The sequence below is a fragment of the Neopsephotus bourkii genome, unplaced genomic scaffold (genome assembly GCF_033783945.1).
Source record: "Neopsephotus bourkii isolate Nb327-2 ecotype Australia unplaced genomic scaffold, CSIRO-AGI_Nbou_v1 NB_1083, whole genome shotgun sequence".
NCBI classification, from domain to species: domain Eukaryota; kingdom Metazoa; phylum Chordata; class Aves; order Psittaciformes; family Psittacidae; genus Neopsephotus; species Neopsephotus bourkii.
Window position 1 is genome coordinate 250,694 of NW_026901571.1, and position 24,769 is coordinate 275,462.

Consider the following 24,769-nt stretch of genomic DNA (forward strand, 5'->3'; position numbering starts at 1 on the left):
TCACACTTCACTCTGGATTTTTACAGGGAAAAAGGCGGAGGAGACTTGATAAACTGAGTCTGGAGAGCCAACAGGCCTGGAGGTCATTTGGTGCTTCTAACTTTTTTTGAGTGTTTAAAACTGTAAAGCAAAACAATTTTTTTAACACGACAGAAGGTAATGAAGTCACACAAGAATGTTGCTCTTCAGCTAGCTTTTTTTTTTTTTTTCTCTCATTCTCTTAAACATCCACTGGTTTGGACCTGATCCACAGGCACTTTATATTCTCCTGAGAAGCAGCTGGAAAGTGCCAAACCACTAACCCTTTTTTTAACCCCACTGTGTCCAGCAGAAAGCAAGTTCTTTAAACCAAAGAGAGAGCAATAAAGCAAACCAGCAACATGCATTACTATCTGAGAAGTGATGCATGAGTGCTTTCTGAGAGCAACTGCTGAAGAGGTAGGGGAGAATGTGAGTCAGTGTGCAAATGTGTGTGTATATTCAAAGATTTCTTTGAGGAATGCCTATTCACACTAACAGAGGTGCTAGAAAAAAACAATGGTGTGGCAGAGAGGAAAGAAAAAAGAAAATAAATGGGTAGTAAACTTGGGGACAGGCAATTTTCTCTCTGCTGAAAGCAACTGGAGCCAAAAACTCAGCCAAGCATTCTGTATCTAAAGAGATCCACAAAACACACAGGATAGCTAATCTACAGTAAGGTAAAATTTTCTAAAATTTAAAGTGGAACCTAAATATTCCAAATCAATAAAGAATTTGTTTTTATTAGAATTAAAAATAGTCTCCATTAATTTACAGTGCTTCCAATCCTTGCTGGTCTCTAATCCCCTCTGCGTAACAACGTCCTTTTGTTTGGGTGACAGGACCACAGACTGACAGAGAGAAATGAAGCGAGTGAACAGCTATCAGAATGACATAGTATCACCAGTGTGAGAGAGAGAGAGAATGTAAGAGAAGAGCTCTCAAGAACATATAAATATATAATAGAGCCCTGGAACCCTTAATAATTAATTGTGGGAAAGAAGCTTTTATTTCAACAAAAAGAAGAGCTTCTAACCACCAACCACATGAGAGTGGAACAGTCCAGTATACTGATGCCGAAAAAGAAGATCCATGCCAGTGCCTTCACAAGATGAAGTTCACCTTCCATACAAGAGCCAGCACCACCTCAACACACTGCCTGCATTGCATCTTCAAATAAAGTCTAAAGTGACACCTACCTCCTGTGCTGATTCCCTGCATGCAGTGGAATTGCTCTCAGTGACTTCAATGAAGGTTGCACCTAACCCAGTAAGGTCAGCATTCCAGCTAGTTAGTTGGGTAATGAATATTACACCATTCCAGAATAAGGGCTAAAAATTCCACCGCTGGCTCACCTCACTGAAGTGTTACTTTGGAAAAGTCACTTTTGCTAACTTAGTGTTCCTCACTGGAGATTACTACTCAATTTGTAGCCCAGGTGAAAAGCCTCAAGTACACATGGTTGACTATTCTTGTAAGGAATCAGTAGTGCTCAACCATTAACAGTGTGCCTCCATACAATCAGGGTTTAGAGTTTTACAGAGTTTGGAAGGACTCTTTTGCCTTTGGGTGTTTTTGCATGGGATGTCTGCCTCTTGGAGTTGCCACTTACCATCCAAAGTCAGCACAGACACTCTCTCCCAGTAGTGTCTTCTTGCACTGGCATTCCTGCAGAGCCATACCTGCAGAAAAGTTCTGATTTTTGCAGATTTTTTAGAAGTACATCCAGAAGACTTTTACATTAGCAATTAGTTCAAACCAAAGCTTACTCTCTGTACTAACATAAACACAGTTATTAAATGGTGCGAGTTACTTCACCTAAGTTTCTACTCAAGAAATAAGTAAAGCAGAAACTCTCTTAGTTCAGCAGCTATGAAACTAATATAGCAGTTACCTATGTATTACTTCACTTTAGCGTGCCTCTCCAAAGCTCTATTTTTGCTCATGAGACCTCTTTATTGCCTTGACCTTGAATGATATCCTGTCCACAGACTGAACCATGCTTACAGTAAGTTTCTACTAAGTGAGAGATCAGATAACAATAAATACCTCAGCCAGTGCTCCTTAGGAAAGGAATCATATCACTCTCAAAGTGAAGGGACAACTTTTCTGTTGTGCAGAGTAATGGAGTAAAAAATTAATCTTTTATAGTGAAGTGGCAACAAACTCACTTCCATTTTCTCTGCCCTTCCCATGCCCAAAGAGGTAATCAATACAGAGTCTCAGCTGTCTTTTTGTTCATATTTTTAGAGCATGTACGTCAGCGAGGTTACTACCACAGTAAAAATAAACAGTAAGAGAAACTTTCTGTTATTAAAGAGAAGTGTGCATATAATTGCTACATATACTGGTCCAAATAAACTCCATGGTTACACATCCAGTGAAATCAGCATGGCTGGATGAGGACTTACTTAAAACAATCTGTAACGTATCTCACTTTCTGGAGCAGACAACATTATACTTCCCAGTGGCAAAGCTTGGCGTGCAGTCAGTGATGAGAAGGGACAATTGAGGAATCTAATGGTAGAACCCATCATTGTGATTTCCCTCAAGTCAGGGACATGAAACAGCACAGCTGCTGGGATGAGTGAATAGCTGAAGGAGCTTATACGAGCTTCAATAGCAGGCCAGAGCAGCACTCCACTGTGAATGACAAGTGATGGGCCAAATCACTGGGGAGCTACCAATGAGTTATTAATGGTGACAGGTACACTACCTGGGAGACAGGTTGAGAGGGGAAAAAGATTATTTATAAGCGAATAGTTAACAGCTGTACCCACTGCTAAGCATTACATGGATGCCACAAACTGTAGAATTCAAATCTTGGGTTACTCAAGCACGAACAACTGTCTGTCACCAAACTGCAACGCATCGGTACAAATTAAAGTGGGAGAGATGAGATGAGGCTGGTACGATGCCTTACTCAAGAAAGCAATGTCATCACAGAGTGCAGATAAGAGCTAGAGAAGGGCTGAGATAACTATGAGGTGAATTATGGTTCTTAACAATAATGATGAATTTGCAAGAACAGCTTTTTAATTTTTCCTGAGGGCTTTTGCAAGAGAACAGATGCTGAATGTGTCCTGTACTGACAAGAATAAATGGGGGGAAAATATAATAAGCAAAGGAAATGTTTTCGAAGAAGTTTTCTTTGATATCAGAAATAATGTATTTCTTTTGTGGAGATAATTTTTTCTATCTTCAGCCCCCTCCAAAGTTTGAAGGACACATTGTTAAGCTTATAATGTTCTTACAATACCTACAATAATATAGTTACCCAGTTTTTTCCCAAAGGAATGAAGCATTGTCCTATTGAGTATATTAAAAGTGGCAGGGACAAAAATCTTTCAAATCTATTTCTCTTTTTTTGTATGTACTACAAGAAGCAGGAAAAAAAGCCCTCAAAAAATCAATCCAAACTGAAACAAAACCACAAAAATACCCCACAAAAAAAAAAAAGAAAAAAAAAAAAAGCCCAGAAAACAAACAAACAAAATAAGAAAACCCCATCACATCAGGATTTAGGAAATGTTTTCATAATGTGAACATCACGAGCAGTTAAATACCAGCAAGACAAGCCAGGTGCCAAGACAATAAGCAACGCTTCACTGACTTCAAGGCTTTCAGAGAGCACTGGGAATCCATGCACTAGATGTCTTACCAGAAAGAGACATTTTTGACCTCAAACAAAATGTGTCAAACACATAATCTTATGGGGGAGCGGGAAAAAAAAAAAAAAAAGAAAAAAAAAAAAAGGTGAGGCATTAAGCACTTAGTATCAACTATATGCTTAAGTTCAAAATTCAGTTTTTATTGAAATGCAGTTTCGAACAGATTGCAAAATGGTAGCAAAAAAAAAGGTGGCTAGTCAGCAACAGCTGGGTTCCTCTCAGGTAGAGGGAACAAACTGTTTATATCTATGGCTACTGCCACTTCTCATTTCTTTGCCACAGGGGCACTGTGCTCTTGCATGCCTTGGAGAACATATGTGAGCCAGAAAAAGTTCACACTTCAAAAAGGTTCTGAGGATTTAAAATCTAAGGACATATGCTGACTCAGCACCATAACTGTTTGTAGGTTTTGGTCCAAATCTTTCAGTTGAAGTATTCCAAAGCGAACACCACTAAAAGGCAAACAGCCCTGCATGAATGTATGCGCGTGTGCGTGCATGCATGTGTTGAGGGTAGATGTGATATTAGCAAAGCTTATGCATAATTTGCTTTCTGCTCTTCATAAAATTTATTTTTCCTCATCTGTTTCATTCCAGTTCTCATGGTCAACTGGTAGGATTCCTCAGGGTCTGAACTTCTAACACTGTGAATCAATATTTAAATATATAGCCAAAGCTAAGTGAGACTGAAACATTTTATCTTAATTGCCCATTATTTTTATTAACTACAATGTGTTGTGGAAACTGATTTTCACAGAACTTTGCTTTTGTGCATAAAACAGTCAAGCAGTCACAACATCATTTTTAAAGGTAAAGGGAGAGATTCACGAGCTGAATATAGGTTGGATTTGGCATTAGTAGCCTTCTGAAAATTCTGCACATATTATTGATCAAATTCTTATGTACCTCCTATTTTAAAATTTATTTTTGCTCAAACTGACACATGCAAGAGGAGCTGACGTAGAGGCAGAGGAAACATAACTCAAATTTCACGAACAGTGAAATTTGAAAAGTTAATTCACTATGATTAACTGTAAAAAAAATATGGAATTTACAGTGGACAGTATGAGCTTAGTTTTGATATCTCCATTTCAACTAAACAGTGCCTTACTGCACAAGTGGTTTCACTGCTTGTAAAGTAAGGCACTACCAAATAAATATGAGAGTCTGCCGCTAAATGACAATTTTCTTTCTCATATTCATTGATGCAGATTGTAATGTCAATTTCTTTGCTGTTGCTTCAGGGATAGGTCTGTGAATTTGGAAGCATAGATTTTAATAGTGAATCTTGCATGGAGATATCAATGCCTTCTGCTATCATGCCACAAATGCATAACTGTAACTTACTTCTAAAAAAATTGTGAATGTAAAAATAATAACTTCAAAGATCTGTCAGCTACTTTTCAACAAAACCAAGCAAAGCTACAAAAATTATTATAAAACATATGGTGCAAACCATGACTGTGTTTATTTTGTATCAGCCAGCATTATTTACCTTGTAACCAGGTCAGAATTAACACTGCAATGACTATGCAAGACATTAATCCATCGTATTCTTTACAATTCCACACACCAAGTCAGTCCATCCACTAAAGCAGAAGTCTCCCGTTTTCCTCCAAACAAAATGCAGTACAATTTGTTTTTTAAGGATTCATTCTGAATTCTTGAGTGACACAAAGGACAAACTGCCAAGAGCAATAAAAGTCCAGGATATTAGGAAGGAAGACTGGTTTCTAAACATGGCCAAAGTTTGTTGGAAATATAACATTGAAGGACTCTTCCTTTATTTGATTTCTAGTTATAGTGTGTTCTTCCCACTACCTCAGCCAGTCATGTATTAAAAAGTACTTCAACTATTTTTTAAAACCTCCTCCTCTTTTTCACAGAGGGTGTTTGGTAAAATATGTCCACAGAAACGCATCTCTCAATTTGTATGTACTATGTAATCAACTCAGCAGCTGGTCTTGGCTCCCAGCATAGCTCAAGTCAAAGAACTGTCTCTAGGGTGGTCTGCAGGCACCAACCTAGAACAGAAAGAAATTGGGGATGCAGCAGCTATCCACACCTGACTTGCAGACACAAGGGGAGGAGATGGTCAAGCTGGGCAAGGACCTTGTGCTCACTAATAGTTTCTTCTATCTCCCCCCAGAACCTCCTGCTTGGATCAGGAAATTAAAAAAGCGGAGCAGCCTGGACTAAAGAAGTTAAGACCTTCTTTTAGCAAGGTCCTAGTCTTCATGAACATGGTGAAATTGACTTGGAGACCTCATAATGAGAATCTGCTTCATTAGTGAGTCTCCATGTGCAAAACATGCCGCAAATGATCCATGCCTTGTGGTCTGGATTTGAGAGATGTAATAAATGTCAGTGCAGAGAGGGATGGAGCCTACGCCAGTGAAAACAATTAACAATAAAGAAAGAGTCTTTAGAAACTTACAATTTTTAATTGAAACATACTTTCTCATACAGTTACCATAACCTTCTATTCATTCCTTTTCAACTAAAGGACAATGCATACAGGAAGCGAACTGTTGTGTGACCTCAGCTGACCAAGCTGACATATATACATTCATTGAGGCCCAAATTCAGAAAAATATACAAGCATATGCTTAACATCAAACATGCGAGTAGATCCCTGTTGAAGTCAGGGGCTTTAACTATTCAAAGCTGTGTAGATGCACAGGCACCTTGCTGAAATCAGGACTCACTTTCTGACAGTGGCTGAACAGTTATTCACGTAACAAATTATGCCTTTATGTCTCTAGTGTTCAATAAGCTGTAACCTCTTTTGGTTTGCATTTTTATAACCTCTTCCCCCCCCTTCTCTCTAGTACACTTTCATCATGCCTCAAAAGGGATGGGTCTTTGTCCTCAGTGTACGAACTACCAGTGTATGACCAACCAGTTCCTACCAGTTCAGTAGGAACTACCTGGCCACAGATAAAAACTATACAGAGGCTTCATAGATTTTCACCCCCTTCCTTCCCATCTCTTGAACTAAGCTGAAAGTAGTTACGTAAAAAATTGTCATACAAGTCCTGTTCCTTTGAATAGCTAGATAAAAAAAAAAAAAAAACAACAAAACAAAAAACCCCAGGATTTCCGTACAGAGCTATAGCTGCTGATTACAGACAATTATCTTGTATGAACTGAGGGTAAATACTCTGCAGAAATGAAAGCAAGTACCTTAAAGAGGGACTTACAGAGTACTACAACATAAAGCAGACTGGTGAAGGGCAAATGCGTTACAGACCCACATCTGAGGTCTGGTGTGACTAGTACTGGAAATTGATACTATGTTACCGAAACTATTATTCAGGCATGGCAATATGTATACTTTAATTTCAAATTTTCAGTTTCCAGCACATCTGAACCACCTCAAACTGGTTTGACATTTAAATTCTCACAAGTGCTTCAAAGCCTATAAAACTTTCTATTGCATTGACATTTTTATCCTGCTCCAAACATCTTAATATTGATATAACAAGCAGTTCCATGCTAATGTACTATATTTTCATTGATCTATTTGATCCTGCATGTTAATATTCACCAAACCCAAAGAAATTGAAACTTTGATTGGCCAGGATTGGCCAGGTTAATAAATGGTTAGAAGGGTGGTGCCACAGTCAAGAGTTTGGGTGTCCTGAACACGGGACCCAAGTTAGTAGGCCAGGTCTACCGGGGGAGGGGCTGGAGGAGCTGAACAGGGAGAGTGGTTTTGGTAGGAGGCTTGCCAAACTGGTCAAGGAGGCTTTAAACTAGATGTATTGAGGGAGAGGAGCTTCATTCCATCCCAACACACCCGTTAGTTACTAGCACCTATAATAAATGCTTGGAGCAACGTAGAGATATTCCAGCCACTCCAGCCAATGAACTAGCTTCATTTGCAGCTCAGCTCAGATGCCTCTATACAAACACCCGCAGCATGGGTAACAAACAAGAGGAAATACAGATGTGTGCATGTTTGTGGGGGTATGATGTAATAGGCATCACAGAAACATGGTGGGATGGCTCTCATGACTGCAGTGCTGGAATGGTAGATTACAGGCTCTTTAGAAAAGACAGGCCCAACAGGTGGGGAGGGGAAGTTGCTATTTATGTTAGGGATAGGCTGGCGTGTATGGAACTCTGTCTGGGGACAGGTGAGCAGTCAACAGAGAATTTGTGGGTCAGGGTTAAAGGGAGAACAGCTATGGGAGACATTACTGTGGGGATCTGTTACAGATCGCCTGATCAAGAGGAATCTGTGGATGAAGCACTCTACAGACACATAGGAACAGCCTCACGCTTGCAGGCCCCTGTTCTCATGGGAGACTTCAACCACCCTGATATCTGTTGGAGGGACGGTATGGCCCAGCACAAGCAATCCAGGAGGTTCCTCAATTGTGTGGAAGACAAATTCCTTCTGCAAGTAACAGAGGAGCCGACAAAGAGAGGTGCCATGCTTGACCTCGTGCTCACCAACAGGGAAGGGCTCGTTGGAAATGTGACGCTCCAGGGCAGCCTTCATTGTACTGATCATGAGGTGGTCGTGTTCAAGATCCTCAGGACACTGAGAAGAGTGTGCAGCAAGCTCACTGCTCTGGACTTCAAGAGAGCAGACTTTGGCCTCTTCAGGAACCTGCTGAGTAAGGTTTCATGGGATATAGCCCTAGAGGGCAGGGGTGGCCCAAGACTGTTGGTTGATATTCAAGGATCACCTGCTACAAGCTCAGGAGCATTGCATCCCGACTAGAAGGACGCAGGAGGGCCAGGTGATGTCCTTGAATGGATAAGGAGCTGCTGAGGAAACTTCAAAGGAAAATAGAGGCTTATAAAAGGTGGAAGCAAGGACAGACAGCCTGAGAAGAATACAGGGATGTTGTGTGGGAAGCTAGGGACCAGGTTAGGAAAGCTAAGGCCCAGTTAGAATTAAACTTGGATAGAATGTTAAAGATAACAGTAAGGGATTCTATGGGTATACTGCAAATAAAAGACAGACTAAGGACAATGTGGGCCCTCTCTGGAAGCTCAGAACTGGCTACCCTGGATTTGGAGAAGGCTGAGGTTCTTAATGACTTCTTTGCCTCAGTCTTCACTGGCAAATGCTCTGACCACACCACCCATGTCTTGGAAGGCAGATGCAGGGACTGTGAGAATGAAGACCTTCGGCCCACTGTAGGAGAGGATCTGGTACGAGACCATCTTAAGAACCTGAATGTGCACAAGTCCACGGGACCTGATGAAATCCTTCCACAGGTCCTGAAGGAGCTGGCAAATGAAGTTGCTAAGACACTGTCCATCATATTTGAAAAATCATGGCAGTCAGGTGAAGTTCCTGATGACTGGAAAAAAGGAAATATAACCCCCATTTTCAAGAAGGAAAAAATGGATGACCTGGAGAATTACAGACCAATCAGTCTCATCTCCGTGCCTGGCAAAATCTTCGAGTAGATTCTCCTGGAAGGCATGCTAAGGCACATGAAAAACAACAAGGTGCTTGGTGACAACCAGCATGGCTTCACCGAGGGGAAGTCCTGCCTGACCAATTTGGTGGCCATCTATGATGGGGCTATGGAACTGATGGACAGGGGTAGAGCAGTTGATGTCATCTACCTGGACTTGTGCAAAGCGTTTGACACTGTCCCACATGACATCCTTGTCTCTAAATTGGAGAGACGTCAATTTGATAGGTGGACCACTCGGTGTATAAAGTACTGTCTGGATGGCCGCACACAAAGAGTTGTGGTCAATGCCTCAGTGTCCAGCTGGAAACCAGTAACAAGTGGTGTCAATCAGGGATCGATATTGGGACCGGTCTTGTTTAACATCTTTGTCGCTGACATGGACAGTGGGATTGAGTGCGCCCTCAGCAAGTTTGCTGATGACACCAAGCTGTGTGGTTCAGTTGATACGCTGGAGGGAAGGAATGCCATCCAGAGGGACCTTGACACACTTGAGAGGATGGCTGATGATAACCTTATGAAGTTTAACCATGCCAAGTGCAAGGTCCTACACCTGGATCAGAGCAACCTCAGGCACAGCTACAGGTTGGGCAGAGAAGAGGTTCAGAGCAGCCCTGAGGAGAAGGACTTGGGGGTGTTGGTTGATGAGAAGATGAACATGAGCCAGCTCCAGTGTGCACTTGCAGCCCAGAAAGCCAACCGTATCCTGGGCTGCATCAAAAGGAGTGTGACCAGCAGGTTGAAGGAGGTGATCCTGACCCTCTACTCTGCTCACTTGGAGTATTGTGTGCAGTTCTGGTGTACTCAACGTAAAAAGGACATGGAACTGTTGGAGCAAATCCAGAGGGCCATGAGGATGATCAGGGGACTGAAGCACCTCCCATATGAAGATAGGCTGAGAAAGTTGGGACTGTTCAGCCTGGAGAAGAGAAGGCTGCGTGGAGACCTCATAGCAGCCTTCCAGTATCTGAAGGGGGCATATAGGGATGCTGGGGAGGGACTCTTCATTAGGGACTGTAGTGATAGGACAAGGGGTAATGGGTTAAAACCTAAACAGGGGAAGTTTAGATTGGATATAAGGAGGAAATTCTTTCCTGTTAGGGTGATAAGGCACTGGAATAGGTTGCCCAAGGAGGCTGTGAATGCTCCACCTCTGGCGGTGTTCAAGGCCAGGTTGGATGAAGCCTTGGGGGGGCATGGTTTAGTAGAAGGTGTCCCTGCCCATGGCAGGGGGTTTGGAATTAGATGATCTTAAGGTTCTTTCAGCCCTCGGTATTCTATGATTCTGTTCTATGAAAAAAAAAATTATTATTTCTGTGACTCCAGGAAAAGTGTAAAGCTCAGTTTATTTATGTCACATTTCCATGCCTAAGAAAAATGGTTGTACTAACCCAATGAGAGAGCTAACTCTTCATTCCAGCTGAACTGATACTCTTCCAACTTCCAGAATAAACAACCTTGTATTTAATAATTGTTATAGGACAGTTTTAGTACAATTAGTACTATATGCAGTATCAAACCATAACGAAATTAGCAACCTGAAATACGTACAGGACTACAGGGCTATTCAGTTCATGACACGTCAAGTACCAGGCTCCAAGAACATATACAAGCAGGCATTAGCAAAACATACCCTTTCACAATGCACCTTAAGTTCACCATGTAAAATCAACTTGCTAGCTTTATGTGGTTGAGGGAACACAGGCTCCTCAAGCCGACAGCTCCAAGTGAGGGCTGTAAGTGATCAGGTCAGAGATGGTTTGCACATCATAAGCTGCTGCCATTGTTTCTCTCCACCACACCACTTCTGCTGGATAATTGTCCCAGAACAGCTTCTTACATTCTGTAACACCTTCTGCAGCCTCACAACAAGCACAACTGCATGAAAAATCTGCTACAGACATTATTAATTCCTCACCCTTTTTCTCTCAAGAAACTATCTCTGCCTTCAGCTATGGCAGAAAGTGAATGTCATGGGTCTTATATCCATTATCTCATAACTCTGAGCGTACAAAAGGGAGAGAACTCTGGTTTGCAGCATGTGGTACTGCTTGAAATGTTCCTATCAAGAGGAAATCAGTTCATACATGGAAAATAATTGAATTAGTAACAGTTAAATTCTTTAAAACTAGATTATATTTTACCTAATGAAATATTTCTAAAAGATATGGGTTGGACAAAAGCGTTTTTGGGGATTGTAACATTACATAGTTAGCATGTTTTATTTAATACTTAGGAATACTAGTGCAGAATACCTAATTCTTGTACTTTTATAAAAATTTTTTTTTGATATTATGAGGTAGTGGGTTTTTTTTGTTTTCATTTTGTTTTTACTGTACCTGCTTCCTAGAATTCTTGTGTTAATTTTCTTTTTCACCTAAAGAAGTTTTCATTTTTAATTGTTTTTTATAGTAGGTTTCAAATCAGGAAATAAAAACTTGAAAATACAGACCTAACTTTCTCCATTATAAAAAGGAAAGCAAAAATACATTGCACTAAATTTAATCTTTAAAACCAATTCGCCAATATCCATACTCTGAATTATGACCTTCAAATGTTAGAGGCTAGTAATAGTGAACTGCTTTATATTAATATGCTGACCTTCTATGGTGACTATCCTTTTCTGAAGACATTCACTAAGCACTCCTTTGGCTATATTGAGCTAGCTGCACAGGCACTGTCCTTGTTACTTCCAAATAGTCTGAGAGCCACTCACTGTTTTCATGCAAAGCCTGGTGCAACATAAGCTAACTTGTAAGCAACCAGATGAGCAAGCTCATTTCCTTTATTCCTATTTGTCAGCACCATATGTCAACTTGGACACAAGTTAAAGACATCCAGTATCCAGGCTGCATGGATAAAAATATAATGATGTTAAGTCCATTACCATTTCCACATCAATATGCAAACTATACAGATAGACAAAACCCAGTATGCTGAGCTATACAGGGCCAGAAGTCTTAAAAATCTACTGTCCTACAACTGACTTCCTTCTCTGCGGGACAATTGTCAGACAGTAACACAGGTTGCCATGGTTTCCACATCTTTTCCAGAAGAAGGAATGTAAGACTTCGCGGTGAAATTCTGGCAAAATTTGTCATGAAGAATCCAGCAAGCCTAGATATAAACAGACATATTTTCCCCTAGTATAAAACTAAAACAAAATCCTTCCCTTCTATTTGCTAAAAAGATTCTTAAAAAAATATTTACTGAAAAAACTGTTCCAATGGTGGTGATTTTCAGAATTTGACTTTAAAAAAAAAAATCACAGTTACACATTCTACTTCATTAGAGCATCTCAAAGCACTTCATAAACATTAATTAAAAACATCCAAGTATTAATTGGGATGATTAGAACATTTTGCAAAAGCCGTGGGGGAGGAGAGAAATCAAGCTGAAGCACAAAGGACTCATGCAGCAAGTTAATATATTAGAGCCAGTAGAATAATATGTTTCCTGACTTCAAGTGAAGTATTCAGAATTCTAGGACATGGTGCAAAATGACAACCAAATCATAGAGGATATTTTAGCACAAGAAAGAAAAGTAAATTTCTTAATTAAAATACAAGAGTTCATCTTTACTAGATTCAAAATGTACCTTGATAAGTAAAAGAGGGCTGTCTATCTACATTTAATGCTGTGTTCTTACTGCCTAGAAGGCAACTGGGAGTGCTAATGACATTTACCCTTCCTAATAAGAATCACTCACACTTCACTGTTATTCCTTGTTATTGCTCAGGACAAGCACTAGCACCTCATTGAAAGATCAGGCTGGAAGGGAAAAAAGTCCCCTTGAGATCCTTTGGACTTCAAGAAAAGCAGTAAATCAACAGATGCTGGACAGATGACAAGTTTGATTCTCTATGGATCTTCCTGATTCCTAAGTGTCTGTGGGCCTAAATTTCGTAAGTGCCTGAAGCCAGTGCTGACACACAATCAAAACCACCTCTAAACCCAGAGCAAGAGCTGTCTAAAGTGGGAAGTCTTAAATCCATTAAAGTGTCATGGTCTGGACTCTGTACTCTCTGAGTTAATTGCCACTTATGAACCTTATCAGCTCCAGGACCATGATTTGAATTCAGCATGAGGTCGTCTGTGAAGAGTGTAGTCTAAAAAGCAGAAGTTCTAAACTCTGAGCTGTATTTTTTAGAATAATTCCTTGGCTTCTTAGCACAGCTCACTCACCTCCATATGAACACACATTTTCCTTTGATCAGTAACTTTATGCCTTTTTGTTTTCCTTATTTTTATAACAGGTCACTGCATTTATTACAAGAAAATTGAGATGGACAGTAACCCCAAGATCCTGTACTCAACTCAGTGGTCATATTTCTTTGACATAGTGCAGGATATGTTCTGGTAGAGGCTTCAGCATGGTATTATCAGCAAGAAAGTGCCTAGACAAGGCTAGGAGGAAAGCTGTTCTCTCCTTTCCTCTCATCCACAGATACTCAGTCTCAAAACCAGACTTTTGTCACAAACACACACACTTTAAATCTATTACAAATAAAACATACAGATTATTTAATTATGTGCATGTATACACACAAATGTATACATATTCAATGGAAAACCTACATATTTAATGGGAAAACTTCTGTGATCATAAATGGTTAATAGAAATTCAAACACATTCTGAAGCAAGAAAGCTGGAAATAGTTTCCTCCTTGGCTTACCTGCCAAAACCCAAGTTCAGGGCCCTGTTTCTCCTGCAATGCTTGATGGCATCACTCACACCTACAACAGCAGAGGGAGTGAACTATTGCTCCCAACTCCTTCATCTCCCACTCTGCTTTAGGTGTTTGTGATTTCATCAACTATCACAAGAGAGACACAGGACCATGAACTCAAGCCCTGGCAGGTGAAGAAATTTTCAGCTCCATTTTAAAAAGTAAGCACACATGGTTCTGGCATATGCCTGACAGACCTTCAGTAACAGCCATTCCCATGGCTCCATATCCCAGTAGCTGGGCCTAGCTCTGTAAAACTACGTCAGTCAGTGGGATCTTCTCACCGCCAGTACTGTAAACAGTACACATTCCAGGTATAAAAAACACAGCTACACAGAAGTCTCTCTCTCTTTTCTTTTGGTCTTCAGCAGTCAAAAATGTTTGCCTTTAAAAAAGCCATCTTTGCATTTCTGAGCCATGTGAAACACTGTGGTTATAAAGGCTGACTATTTCATAGCAGTCATTAAGAACCAGTATCATGTATACTGCTGTTGATCACCAGGGCTTATACAGCCCTCTGCTTCATTACCCTTGCAAGATGCAAGACACAGAGCAGCAATAGCACAGCTCTCCAGCTGCACATATTCCAGAAATCCAAATGATCTTTTCATGTCACTGAGACATCTGTTGTCATGAAACTTGTGTTGGTGGCATTCAGAAGTGCCATCAAACTCCTTGGACATTATTTTTATTCTTTCCCAGTTCAAGTGCTAATGGTTATGATAAATAGAGTCATGTAGCATTAGTGTGATTGGAAGTATTACTATGAGAGGTACAGCACCAAAAGCAGCAGCGAAATGTTAGGCAAGTTAGTGTAGATACAGAGAAAATCTGAAAGCAGTTCACACTGTAGAACAAGTGGCACTACTTTGCTCAAACGCACAACAATGCTTCTCTGTGGCCCAGCATCTGGGCTTTGATTTCTATCTCCCTCTTCAGTTCTTAAAAGTTTATATGAGCTTTTTCCATCTTCTGTTTAGAGATAGGATAGTTACTCCTAGCTTAGTATGGCTAAGATGAATACAAAAGAGCAAGGGGCATAGCAGAGAATCTCTGCTCCAGAGAAGTGCAGGGGAGTCATGCTAAACTGACTCATATGGGAGAAGAGAAACTCTTACAGGTGATCACAGCTGCAAATATTAGCATACAGTGATACTGTGGAACAGATCCTTTTCATCTGTTTGTGCTAAAGAGGCAAAATCAGAGAAGGAGAGGCAGTGAAACTGAGGTGAGGCTGAAGGGAAGAGAAGCAATAAAAAAAGGGGGTGGGCGTGGGGGAGGAAAATGGGAGGCAATGACAACAGGATGAGTAAATTGGAGTGGAAAGAGAGGGAGGAGGGAACAGACAGTCACAGAATACAAGAAATAGGCCGGGCATATACTAAAGAGACCCAGATTTAAATCCCATCTGTACTAGGAGAGTAGAAGTCTGGATATTCCCACCTTTGAGCTTTTGATTGCTCTGAGGATCACTGTCGAAAAATAGTATTGGAACAAAAGAACACATGATAGTGTTAACAGTAATTACAGGGGTAAAAAACCCCACAAGACAGACATGTATCTACAAAGCTGAAAAAAGTAAATCAAGCTGTAAAAGGGTGACTCCTCATTATCAAGTAATTAAATGTGGGTGGCAGTTATTTTGGGAAATACTTTCTATGAAATATAAGCTTGAATGTGAAATACTTTGGCTGTATTTTGGCTTTGTTAGAGTCTTTACCACATAAACTTCTTAACGTTTAATCTGCACCGGTTTTACTATACATTAAAATGCCATAATACTCATAGAGCATATATGTAAAGATTGAATGCCCGCTTCTTAAAATGCATGGAAATCCTCCAGTGTTCAGAGCTAAAGTGAGAAGTATTAATTAAGAGATTGACAAAAAGACCAATGAGGAATGAGGAGTAGTATCAATTAAATAAATCCATAACCTTCATACAAAAGCCATTTTTAGTATATTAATGGTGCATAACTGTCATCAAACTTTTACTGGGCTGCAAGGCTAACCTTTTTTTCCCCATCCATATAATAATTTGATTGCCTGTTTCTCTCAGTTTTCTTTATGTACCATACCACCACTTTACAGGTGTTAATTTTATGAAAGGAAAAAAAAAACAGTAAATCAACTGATGGCACTTGGGGAAACGACTGACAGAAACTTCACGCCTTGTGGTTATAGATGGGAGACTGAAAGTTTGCTATGATCACTACTATGACCTGACACTACTTGTCTACCTTGAAAAAGCTGATATCCTCAGAGCTGCTTGTTGTTTTTTTTTCTTTCTGATGTTCCATATGTTTAAGCAATGGAGGCTGCTTGAAAAGCTGTTTAATTAAATAGCCCTTGCACTTGGGCTCTACAGCAAAAGTTTAAAGATCTTAAAAAGAGGCAAATGAGTACAGACGGGAAAGTTAACACCTAAAGTCTCTAAAAGTGGTCAGATAGCAACAGAACCCGTGCTTTTCTGAAATCCTCCACAGACAGGCCAATGTTGGGCAATATTTAAGAATAAAATAATTTCTATCTGTGCATATGGCTAATATTTCACCTGCTTAGAGAGGATGAGGTGCTCAGGGATTACTCAGAGAAAGAACAGAAAAGAAATTAAGAACAGTATTATTAAAGATGCTCAAATTTATCTCTTTGGTATCTCCCCAGATCTCCTGACCTAATCCACTTTTACACTAAGGCAATGCAACTACTTGATCACAAACCAGCTGAAAAAATGTTGAGCTGTTATTCAAAACATTGAATCATTATTTGCAAAGAGTCAGTTTATCTCCTCTAAGTTGTGGTCACTTATCATGTCTTCTGCAGCTGGACCAATGTAAAAGTTGACTGCTTCAGCTGTTGACTGCTCACGGTATAATTGCTTTCTAACCCTTTCCTCTCAGATTAATCAGAGTTTAACATGTTTAACAGGAGGATTTTTCTAACCTGCCTTGTTTAGAGACCGCTTGGCTAGGGAGAAATTACACATGTAGTTAAACTAGCAAATGGGTGTGGTATTCTTCAGCAGTAGAGCAAACGAGAACAGCTGGCAAAGTTACCTCTTCACTCTGCTCACCTGGAATCTAACCAGCACTGGAGACTTACTTATAGTTCAGATGTTCTTTACAGCAAAAGTAACTTCACACAGATCAATAGAGCCACTAACCAAATCTCTTTGAGTAGCAGGTGTAGAATCTGACCCACACCAGCTATTGTTGTTGACAGAATAACACCTTGTCATGCAAAGACAGCTGCTACATTGGCTGTTCCCAAAAAGAAAACCTACAGGCTCACCAACAGCTCCACACAAAATACATTAACTTAGCTCCCTGACAGAGGTACCAGATAAGTCTAAAAGCTGAAGTGCTCTGGATGTCCCTAAAGGAAACACTGTCCAGGAAGTTTCTCTATGCAGTGAAGTTATTTTGAGGATCTCTTTTACAGGTAAGAGGACAATTCCTCCTCTAAAACATTAATCCTGTGAGCAGTTTGGTAAGACTGATGATCAAATTATCACTCACATTTCAGAGATAAGTACTTATTCACCAGAAACTAGGTTTATTGCACAGAGGCTAGAGAAAGCTTGCCAGGTCTTAATGCCTTTCAGCCATTACTGGCAGTTGTGCCTGTGCCCAAGTATGAAAGGCATTTTGTCACATTACCTCCACTGATTCCTTCGCTTCATGTGCTCCATGAAATGTATTCACTGAATAAAGCAACAAATACTGCATTTTTCTCTGCCCACTGCTATTTAATCTGTTGTGTAGAAACATTATTAATCAAAAGGAGGGTGTTATAAACAAGCCCATCCACATTGAAGCACTAATACAAAACTAGACAGAGCCACTGGTTTTCTCTTGTTTCTTGAGTGGCACAAACAGAGGTTTTTCTCAAAAATTACTGAGAAAAAGTATTTTGTGGGAAAAAGGGTTTCATTTTGCATCTTGAAAAGGACAGAAAAATCCAGGCAATACTAAAATAATCAATATTGAGTGGATGTATCTACCCTAAAATTCCCCCCCACACACACTCTGCTCTCATAAATATCTGCAGTGCCATCAGCTCTGGACCCTCAGCACAAGAGGGATACGGACCTGCTCCATCAAGTCCAAAGGAGGGTTATGAAGACAATCAGGGGATGGGAGCATCTCTCCTATGAAGAGAGGTTGAGAGAGTTAGCGTTGTTCAGCCTGGAGAAAAGAAGGCTCAGGGGAAACCTCGTAGCAGCTTCCAGTACCTAAGGGCGAGTACTGCCACAACCCTGGAGGTCTTCAGTGCCAGGGGCTTTGAGCAACCTAGTTTAGTGGAAGGTGCCCCTGCCCATTGCAGGGGCACTAGAACTAAATCTTTAAGGTCCATTCCAACCATAAGCGTTCTATTATTCTGTGGTTCTGTGATCAAGTTACAAGTTTAAAACATTAATTTTATTAGAGACAAACAAGCTAGTTTATTGTTTACATTTCTCTAACCGCAGCATTATAGCAAATTTAAACATTTTCCTACAGATAGAAATGTGGGTATATTATATACTGTATATTATATATGTATTAATGCATGGTAAACTCTAGCATTGACTAGACTAGATTATAACTTAGACAGGTTTGCACAGACCAATTAAAAAGAACTATACTTCCAGACTGAGAGTCTGATCTTCCTGAATTCACTGTGTGACTGCCTACCAATGATCCCGAAGCTCTGCAATATTCTGGGGATTTTTTTTTGGTTCTTGATACTTTCGTTTCTCATATAAAACACTCATGACATTTCATTGAAAACTTTTTGTATGGAAAAGCTTAGTTTGAAAACATCAAATAAGTCTGTGAAGAGTTCCAATTCTATAATGATGAGCTTCATCGAACAACAACTTGTGCTCAAAGGAGACACTACCCATAGTTCTCATCTGTATGCACTTTTATTATGCTAATGCTACTACGGATTTCTTTTCAAATTTCCCTTTATGCCCCATTTCTCCTTTTTATCAGATAACTGAAATAGAGTTACTTTTTTAAACAAGACTTTTTTCTTATCATAGATTTGATTAATTTTCCTAAGATTTCATGTATATTTTACTAAGCAGTTTCCCTTTCTGAGCTTCCTAGCTTTAATGGAAACAAATTGCATTTTTTGCCCAGAGAGGTTCTAGAACCTCCATCCTTGGAGCTATTCAAAAGCTGACTGGACATGGTCTGGGCAATTAGCTTTAGGTGTCCCTGCCTGAGCAGGGGAGTTGAACAAGATAGCCTCCCTTCCAAACTTGACTGGTCTGTGATTCTTTAAAATTGGAGAGCTAAACTAACAGCCAGTTCAACTACACATATCATAGGTCTTCATCCACCTACTTACACAATCCACAGCCAAGCGCTAACCAAGTCAATATGTGGCAAGATTGTAAAGCCTGCCCTTATATTGATAATTGTTCTGCTTTAACTGAACTGTTGTTCAATGTAGCAATGGTAAAATTAATGCCTTGAGGGCTAAAATGTGATTGAGTTTTAGATAAACTGAACTCTGACCTATTAGTGTATTATAGGTCTTTACACCGCTCAGATGCATAGGTCACAATCTCACTCTGTATAAACCTCTATGTGATTATATTACATAGCCATTCTTGTATATATTAAGACCATTCCAACAGATAATTAAAAAAAAATCCAATACGAGCCTGATTCTATGACTTTTAAAACAAGAAAACTACTGATTTCAGTCAGTCTTGTATGTAAGGAACATTGAGTTACATTGAGTAAACCACTGAATTTATATTTTAAACTTCCAATATATTATGGCTAACTATAAATCGCATTTAGTAAATCTCAAGTTTCTAATGTTATGTCTTGGAAAGGATGCATTTTTTTTAATGTGTATTCCTTTGCAAATCATATTTCTTCAGCCTTCCTGATCAGTAGCATTCAAAATCCGGAATCTTAAGTATGATGCAACATGCACAAAATTCCATTACAGTAAGTATCTCTATAGATATCCATCACGTATCTATCTAAAGTATATATAATATCTAATATCTGTAAATACAGATCCACACTTATGTATCATACAAACATCTATAGATACCTACTTTATAAATATCATGGAAATACTTAACTGTAAGTTTTAGACTGCTAATGCAAAATGAATTCTACTGTATTTGAACATAAGCAACTTTTAGCTTTAACAAAACAAATGCTTGACAATGCTGAAACAATTAAAGAGCTCCATTCTTTAGATATCCCTATAAGAATAACAGGATCTCATTATTAAAGTAATAGACTTTTTATTACTTTTTCTCTAGACACTTCTACAATTCAGTATACTTTTCTGTGAAAACCTATGTATAGAGCATTTAAGAAAATATAAGAACACAGCATATGAAGGTTTCCATAGAATTACACAAGGATAATTTACTTCTTTCACACAAAGGACAGAAAATCAAAGAGGAATTTAAAAATACAGTCAGGATTCCACAGAGCAGGGATAAGGATTCCCATATTTTCTGTACAGTGCCAAGCATGCTATCATTCCCTAAGAAAGTAAAGAAATAAATCAGAAACTAGAATTTTCAAAGCTTTTCAGGTGTGTCTACTTCAATAACTGTATGACTTCTGTATAATGCAGAGCTCCTGCGAAGTCAGCAGCAATTACGAAAACTCAGAAGCATGTAGTATTAGATTCTGAATCAGAAATAGTCTTACACAATGTAATAATTCACTTTTGAGCCCAACAGATTATGAAATACTTCAGATAAGCAACCATAGATATTCATGACCACACTCATAAAGCAAGCCCTTCCATTTTACAGTTTACTTACTTTATGTTTTGTTTGCTTACCTTATCTTAACCAATCTGCATGTAACACTCTATTTAAAGCTACCTTTTTAGAATGGCTTTATAAACATGATTTTCCCATTTATACATTATAACGTAAGGATACTTCTCAATACAACCATGATCACAACCCCCATTTCGTTTACACGTTATTAGACATCTTGCTAAAAAAAGGAAAGAGAAGATGAAGGAGCTGATGGCTTGGATCTTAGTTTCTTAAGTCAAACAGTAGCTCTTGAAAACTTGCTAGTTGCCTTTGATGACCAAAGCAGTCTTGCAGCTAGCTAACCTTATTATTTTCAGTATTTAAGGTATTTCCTACAATAACCATAATCAAATACAAATAAATACTATGGTGTTTTGTTTTATTTTTTTTTTTTTAGCTTGGGAAAAATGTCATATTTTATTTTCTCAACACCATCATTAGTTGTCACATGCCACACTAAATTTACTTCATATCCTTCTACCTCTTTGGGTGCACGGACACTATGTCTATACAAAATAAATTTTCATTAACTGGGTTTGGAAACGTGCTTTGCTTTATTTCCTACCTGAAGGATGTAGCCTCGAACATAGTCTCGAAGTGTCCAGCCTAAGCCATGTAGAATATGCAAAACCTCCTCTTGCTTCAGTACACTGAAGAGTCGGTCAAGTAGTATCTTCAGTCTTACAGGCACAGCCTGAGTACCGTAAAGCATCAGGCTGCTGATGTCAAACACAACGTTGGACTGCACAATCTCCACTTGGGTTGGGTGGTAGAGGTGCTGAGTACTAAGCTTGTCCAAGGCTGAAATAAAAGAGATTAAGTATAAGAGCAGAGCTAAAGGAAAGACAAGAAAATAATTCCAAAGAATTATCTAAACACAACAAATTTGCAGATGCACTTATTTTCCGGAGAAATATCACCTGTAGGATTCATATAAGGAACCACAGAATGGTTTCATTTGGAAGGGACTTTCAAAAGTCATCTAGTCAACTCCCCCTGCAATGAGCAGGGATATCTTAAACTAGATGAGGTTGCTCAGAGCCCCGTCCAACTTGACCTTGAATATTTCCAGTGACAAATCATCTACAACATCTCTAGGCAGCCTGTTCCAGTGTTTCACCATCTACCCTCTTTTAATTTAAAACCATTACCCCTTTTCTTACCGCAACAGGCCCTATTAAGGTCTGTTCCCATCTTTCTTATAGGCCCCCTCTCAGTATTCAAAGGCTGCAGTAAGGCCTTCATGGAGCTTCTCATCTCCAAGCTGAATAACCTTAACTTTCAGCCTCTCCTTATTGAGGAGGTGTTCCATCCTTCTGATCATTTTTGTAGCTCTCCTCTGGATCTGCTCCAACAGGTCCATGTCTTTACTGTGCTGAGGACTCCATAATTGGATTCAGTATTCCAGGTGGGGTCTCACCAGGGCAGAGTAGAGGGGCAGAATCACCTCCCTTGACCTGCTGGCCACACTTCCTTTGGTCCAGCCCAAGACATGTTTTGCTTTCTGGGCTGCAAATGCACTCTGCCAGCTCATGTTCAACTTTTCGGTCACCAGTCCCTCCAAGTCTTTCACCACAGGGCTGCTCTCAATCCCTTTGTCCCCCAGTCTGCATTGATAACAAGGGTTGCCTGACTCAGGTGCAGGATATTGCACTTGGCCTTTTTGAACCTGATGAACTTCACATGGGCCCACTTCTTGGTCTCTCTGAATGGCATCCCATCCCTCAGGCATGTCAACCACACCACTCAACTTGGTGTTATCTGCACATTTGCTGAGGCTGACTTGATGTCTGTGTCATTGATAAAGACATTAAACAGTACTGGTCCCAGTGTGGACCCCTGAGGGACACCACTTATCACTGTGTGATTCTTTTTCACAGACACAGTCTGAAACAGATCTAGCTTCCAAAGGTCACAATTAACTCTAATTTCTACAGTAAAAAGGTGTTCATGTGAACTCCAGAGACTACAATACTCATAAGATCATCAGAAATTACAACAATTTATGATTAACTGATGAACAAGACTGAAGCTATGTAGAATTATTTGGACCGTTAAAGGTTTAAGACTTAATATCTAAGGAAAAAAAGAAAACAGATACACCCTAAACTCCACACTTTTAAACATGTTAAAAATTAGTTCCCTCATTTACCATAAATTCTGTCATGAATTTAATGCTACTTGAGCCTCCTAGTTTGTTTTACCTTCTGTGTAAATTTCATGTTATTCAGTGACATAAATAATTTAGAGATGAGAGGAGGGGTGGTTTGTAGGGTGAAGGTAATTCTTATCCCCTTGTGATGTTAAATATGATGGAATTGCATGTGGCATCACACACTTTACTGAGTATCGATGTTTGAATTTAATTTTCTTTTCATTTTCTGGACCATGTTGCAGCACCTAAGCTTCTCACTGCTATTTTAAACAAAACTTTCTGAGCATTTGAAATGATTTTATAGGGACTTCTCCTCCTGTACTTTAGTTTATTCTTGGCTTATGGTCACTGGAGAGTTCATGTACTCTTGATAAATTGCTTTCTTATATCCAGAGCGCAAAGGCCCTTATCATTTACTTGCTGGCTTCATTCAACACATTTACTCCAAGGAATACTTTTTCAAAGAGTTCTGGTTTCCTCATACTTCATTTCTTTCAACTGATTGTCTGATCTTTCCTAATCTAGTGGTTAAGTCAACTTTGAATAATAACTTTAAATATTAATTTAACATTCAGAAAAGATAAGGAATTGGCAAGCCTAGGGTCTGCAGTCCTATGTCTCTCCACAGGACATTTATACTGCAGGATGTGAAGGGTGGGTTTTTTCTTCCAAAGGCTATTCCTCCAAAGTACTTTGACTACATAGGCTTCATGATTTGGGACTGATTTATTTACACAGTCTAATGAAATGGGGTTTGATTGAAGCTTAGGTCAAACACTTTCCTACTTTTTTTTTTTTTTACCCCCTTTACGTGTGATTTTTTTTTCTAACATGTTTATTTTGCTACTACCGTAATAGATATGTCATCAAAATACTCATCTAGAAAGGCCTAGAAAACTGATTTTGTCACTGCGCAGCTGTGCTGTGCTGTATGTGTGCTGACATGCTGACATGGATACATGTACCTGGGAAGGCAGAGCAACAATTTGGAGGTGTAAAATAAAGTAAAATATTAGTGTTTGGGTTTTTTTTAACTATTACAATAAGAATTCTGCAAATAATATTGCTTTTAATAGGTAGAACAGATCTTCTACCAGACTATCAGAATAACTAAGCAGTTCTGGATCACCTTGAGCTTTCCACCTTCAGTCCTACAGAATGAGAAAAGTGTCTGAAGATGTTAACTGACTTTTCTAAGTTTACACAAATTCAGACCAGACTCAACACCTGAATTAATATTTTCTGAATACTCAAAGCTTTTTAATCAGTGCATCATACTGTATTTCTAATATATCATAATATATATCTTAATACTTGGTTTTGTTTCTCTTTACTTAAGAATAAACCCTATGCCTGCGACTTCTTCCAGCTAAAGAAGACCTGTCCTGCTGAGGATTTTTAAGGTTATGATTCTACATTGGCCCAAGCCATAATGACTGTAAGACATCTTTACCTAAAGATTATTGGGTGGATTATAAAACTAATATCTAGAATGAGATTACGAAACTCTATGGAGATTTACCCACTTCATGTAATGTGACAACTCTGAAGATAATAGCTTTGTAAAAGCCAAGAATAGAAGTGAAAAAAGAAATTAAAAAGGTCCTTTTAAATTACTAAGCACACTTTTTGAACAGCAGACAGAAATTTTCACAACATACCCTGTACTATTCCATTTACCTGCAACATTTGTTTTCAAGCAATATGATAGACATCCACTTCTCAACACATACACACAAATAAAAGATAGTCTGGTGTTTGCTTAACTTTCCAAGTGACAGTGAAATTAGCTCTAATTTTGAGATATGTCTTCTTTTGCACATTATTTAATAAACAAATAAGCAGTGGATTTTATCCTTTTGAAATACAAGTCAGGATATGCCCTAAAATCTGTAATTTATTATGCAAAGAAGCATATATTTTTGCATGGGTGTGTGAGAACATTTGCAAACTA

At 39.2% G+C, this 24,769-nt stretch overlaps 1 protein-coding gene across 1 annotated transcript in view; it reads right to left on the bottom strand.

Annotated features, from left to right (window-relative positions):
• The window catches only part of BNC2 (basonuclin zinc finger protein 2), a 239,216-nt gene that overhangs the window by 79,073 nt on the left and 135,374 nt on the right, over positions 1 to 24,769 (bottom strand). Inside the window, exon 3 of the mRNA XM_061362155.1 lies at positions 21,226 to 21,461. Coding sequence (XP_061218139.1) covers positions 21,226 to 21,461 — 236 coding nt within the window. The remainder of the gene's footprint in view (positions 1 to 21,225; positions 21,462 to 24,769) is intronic.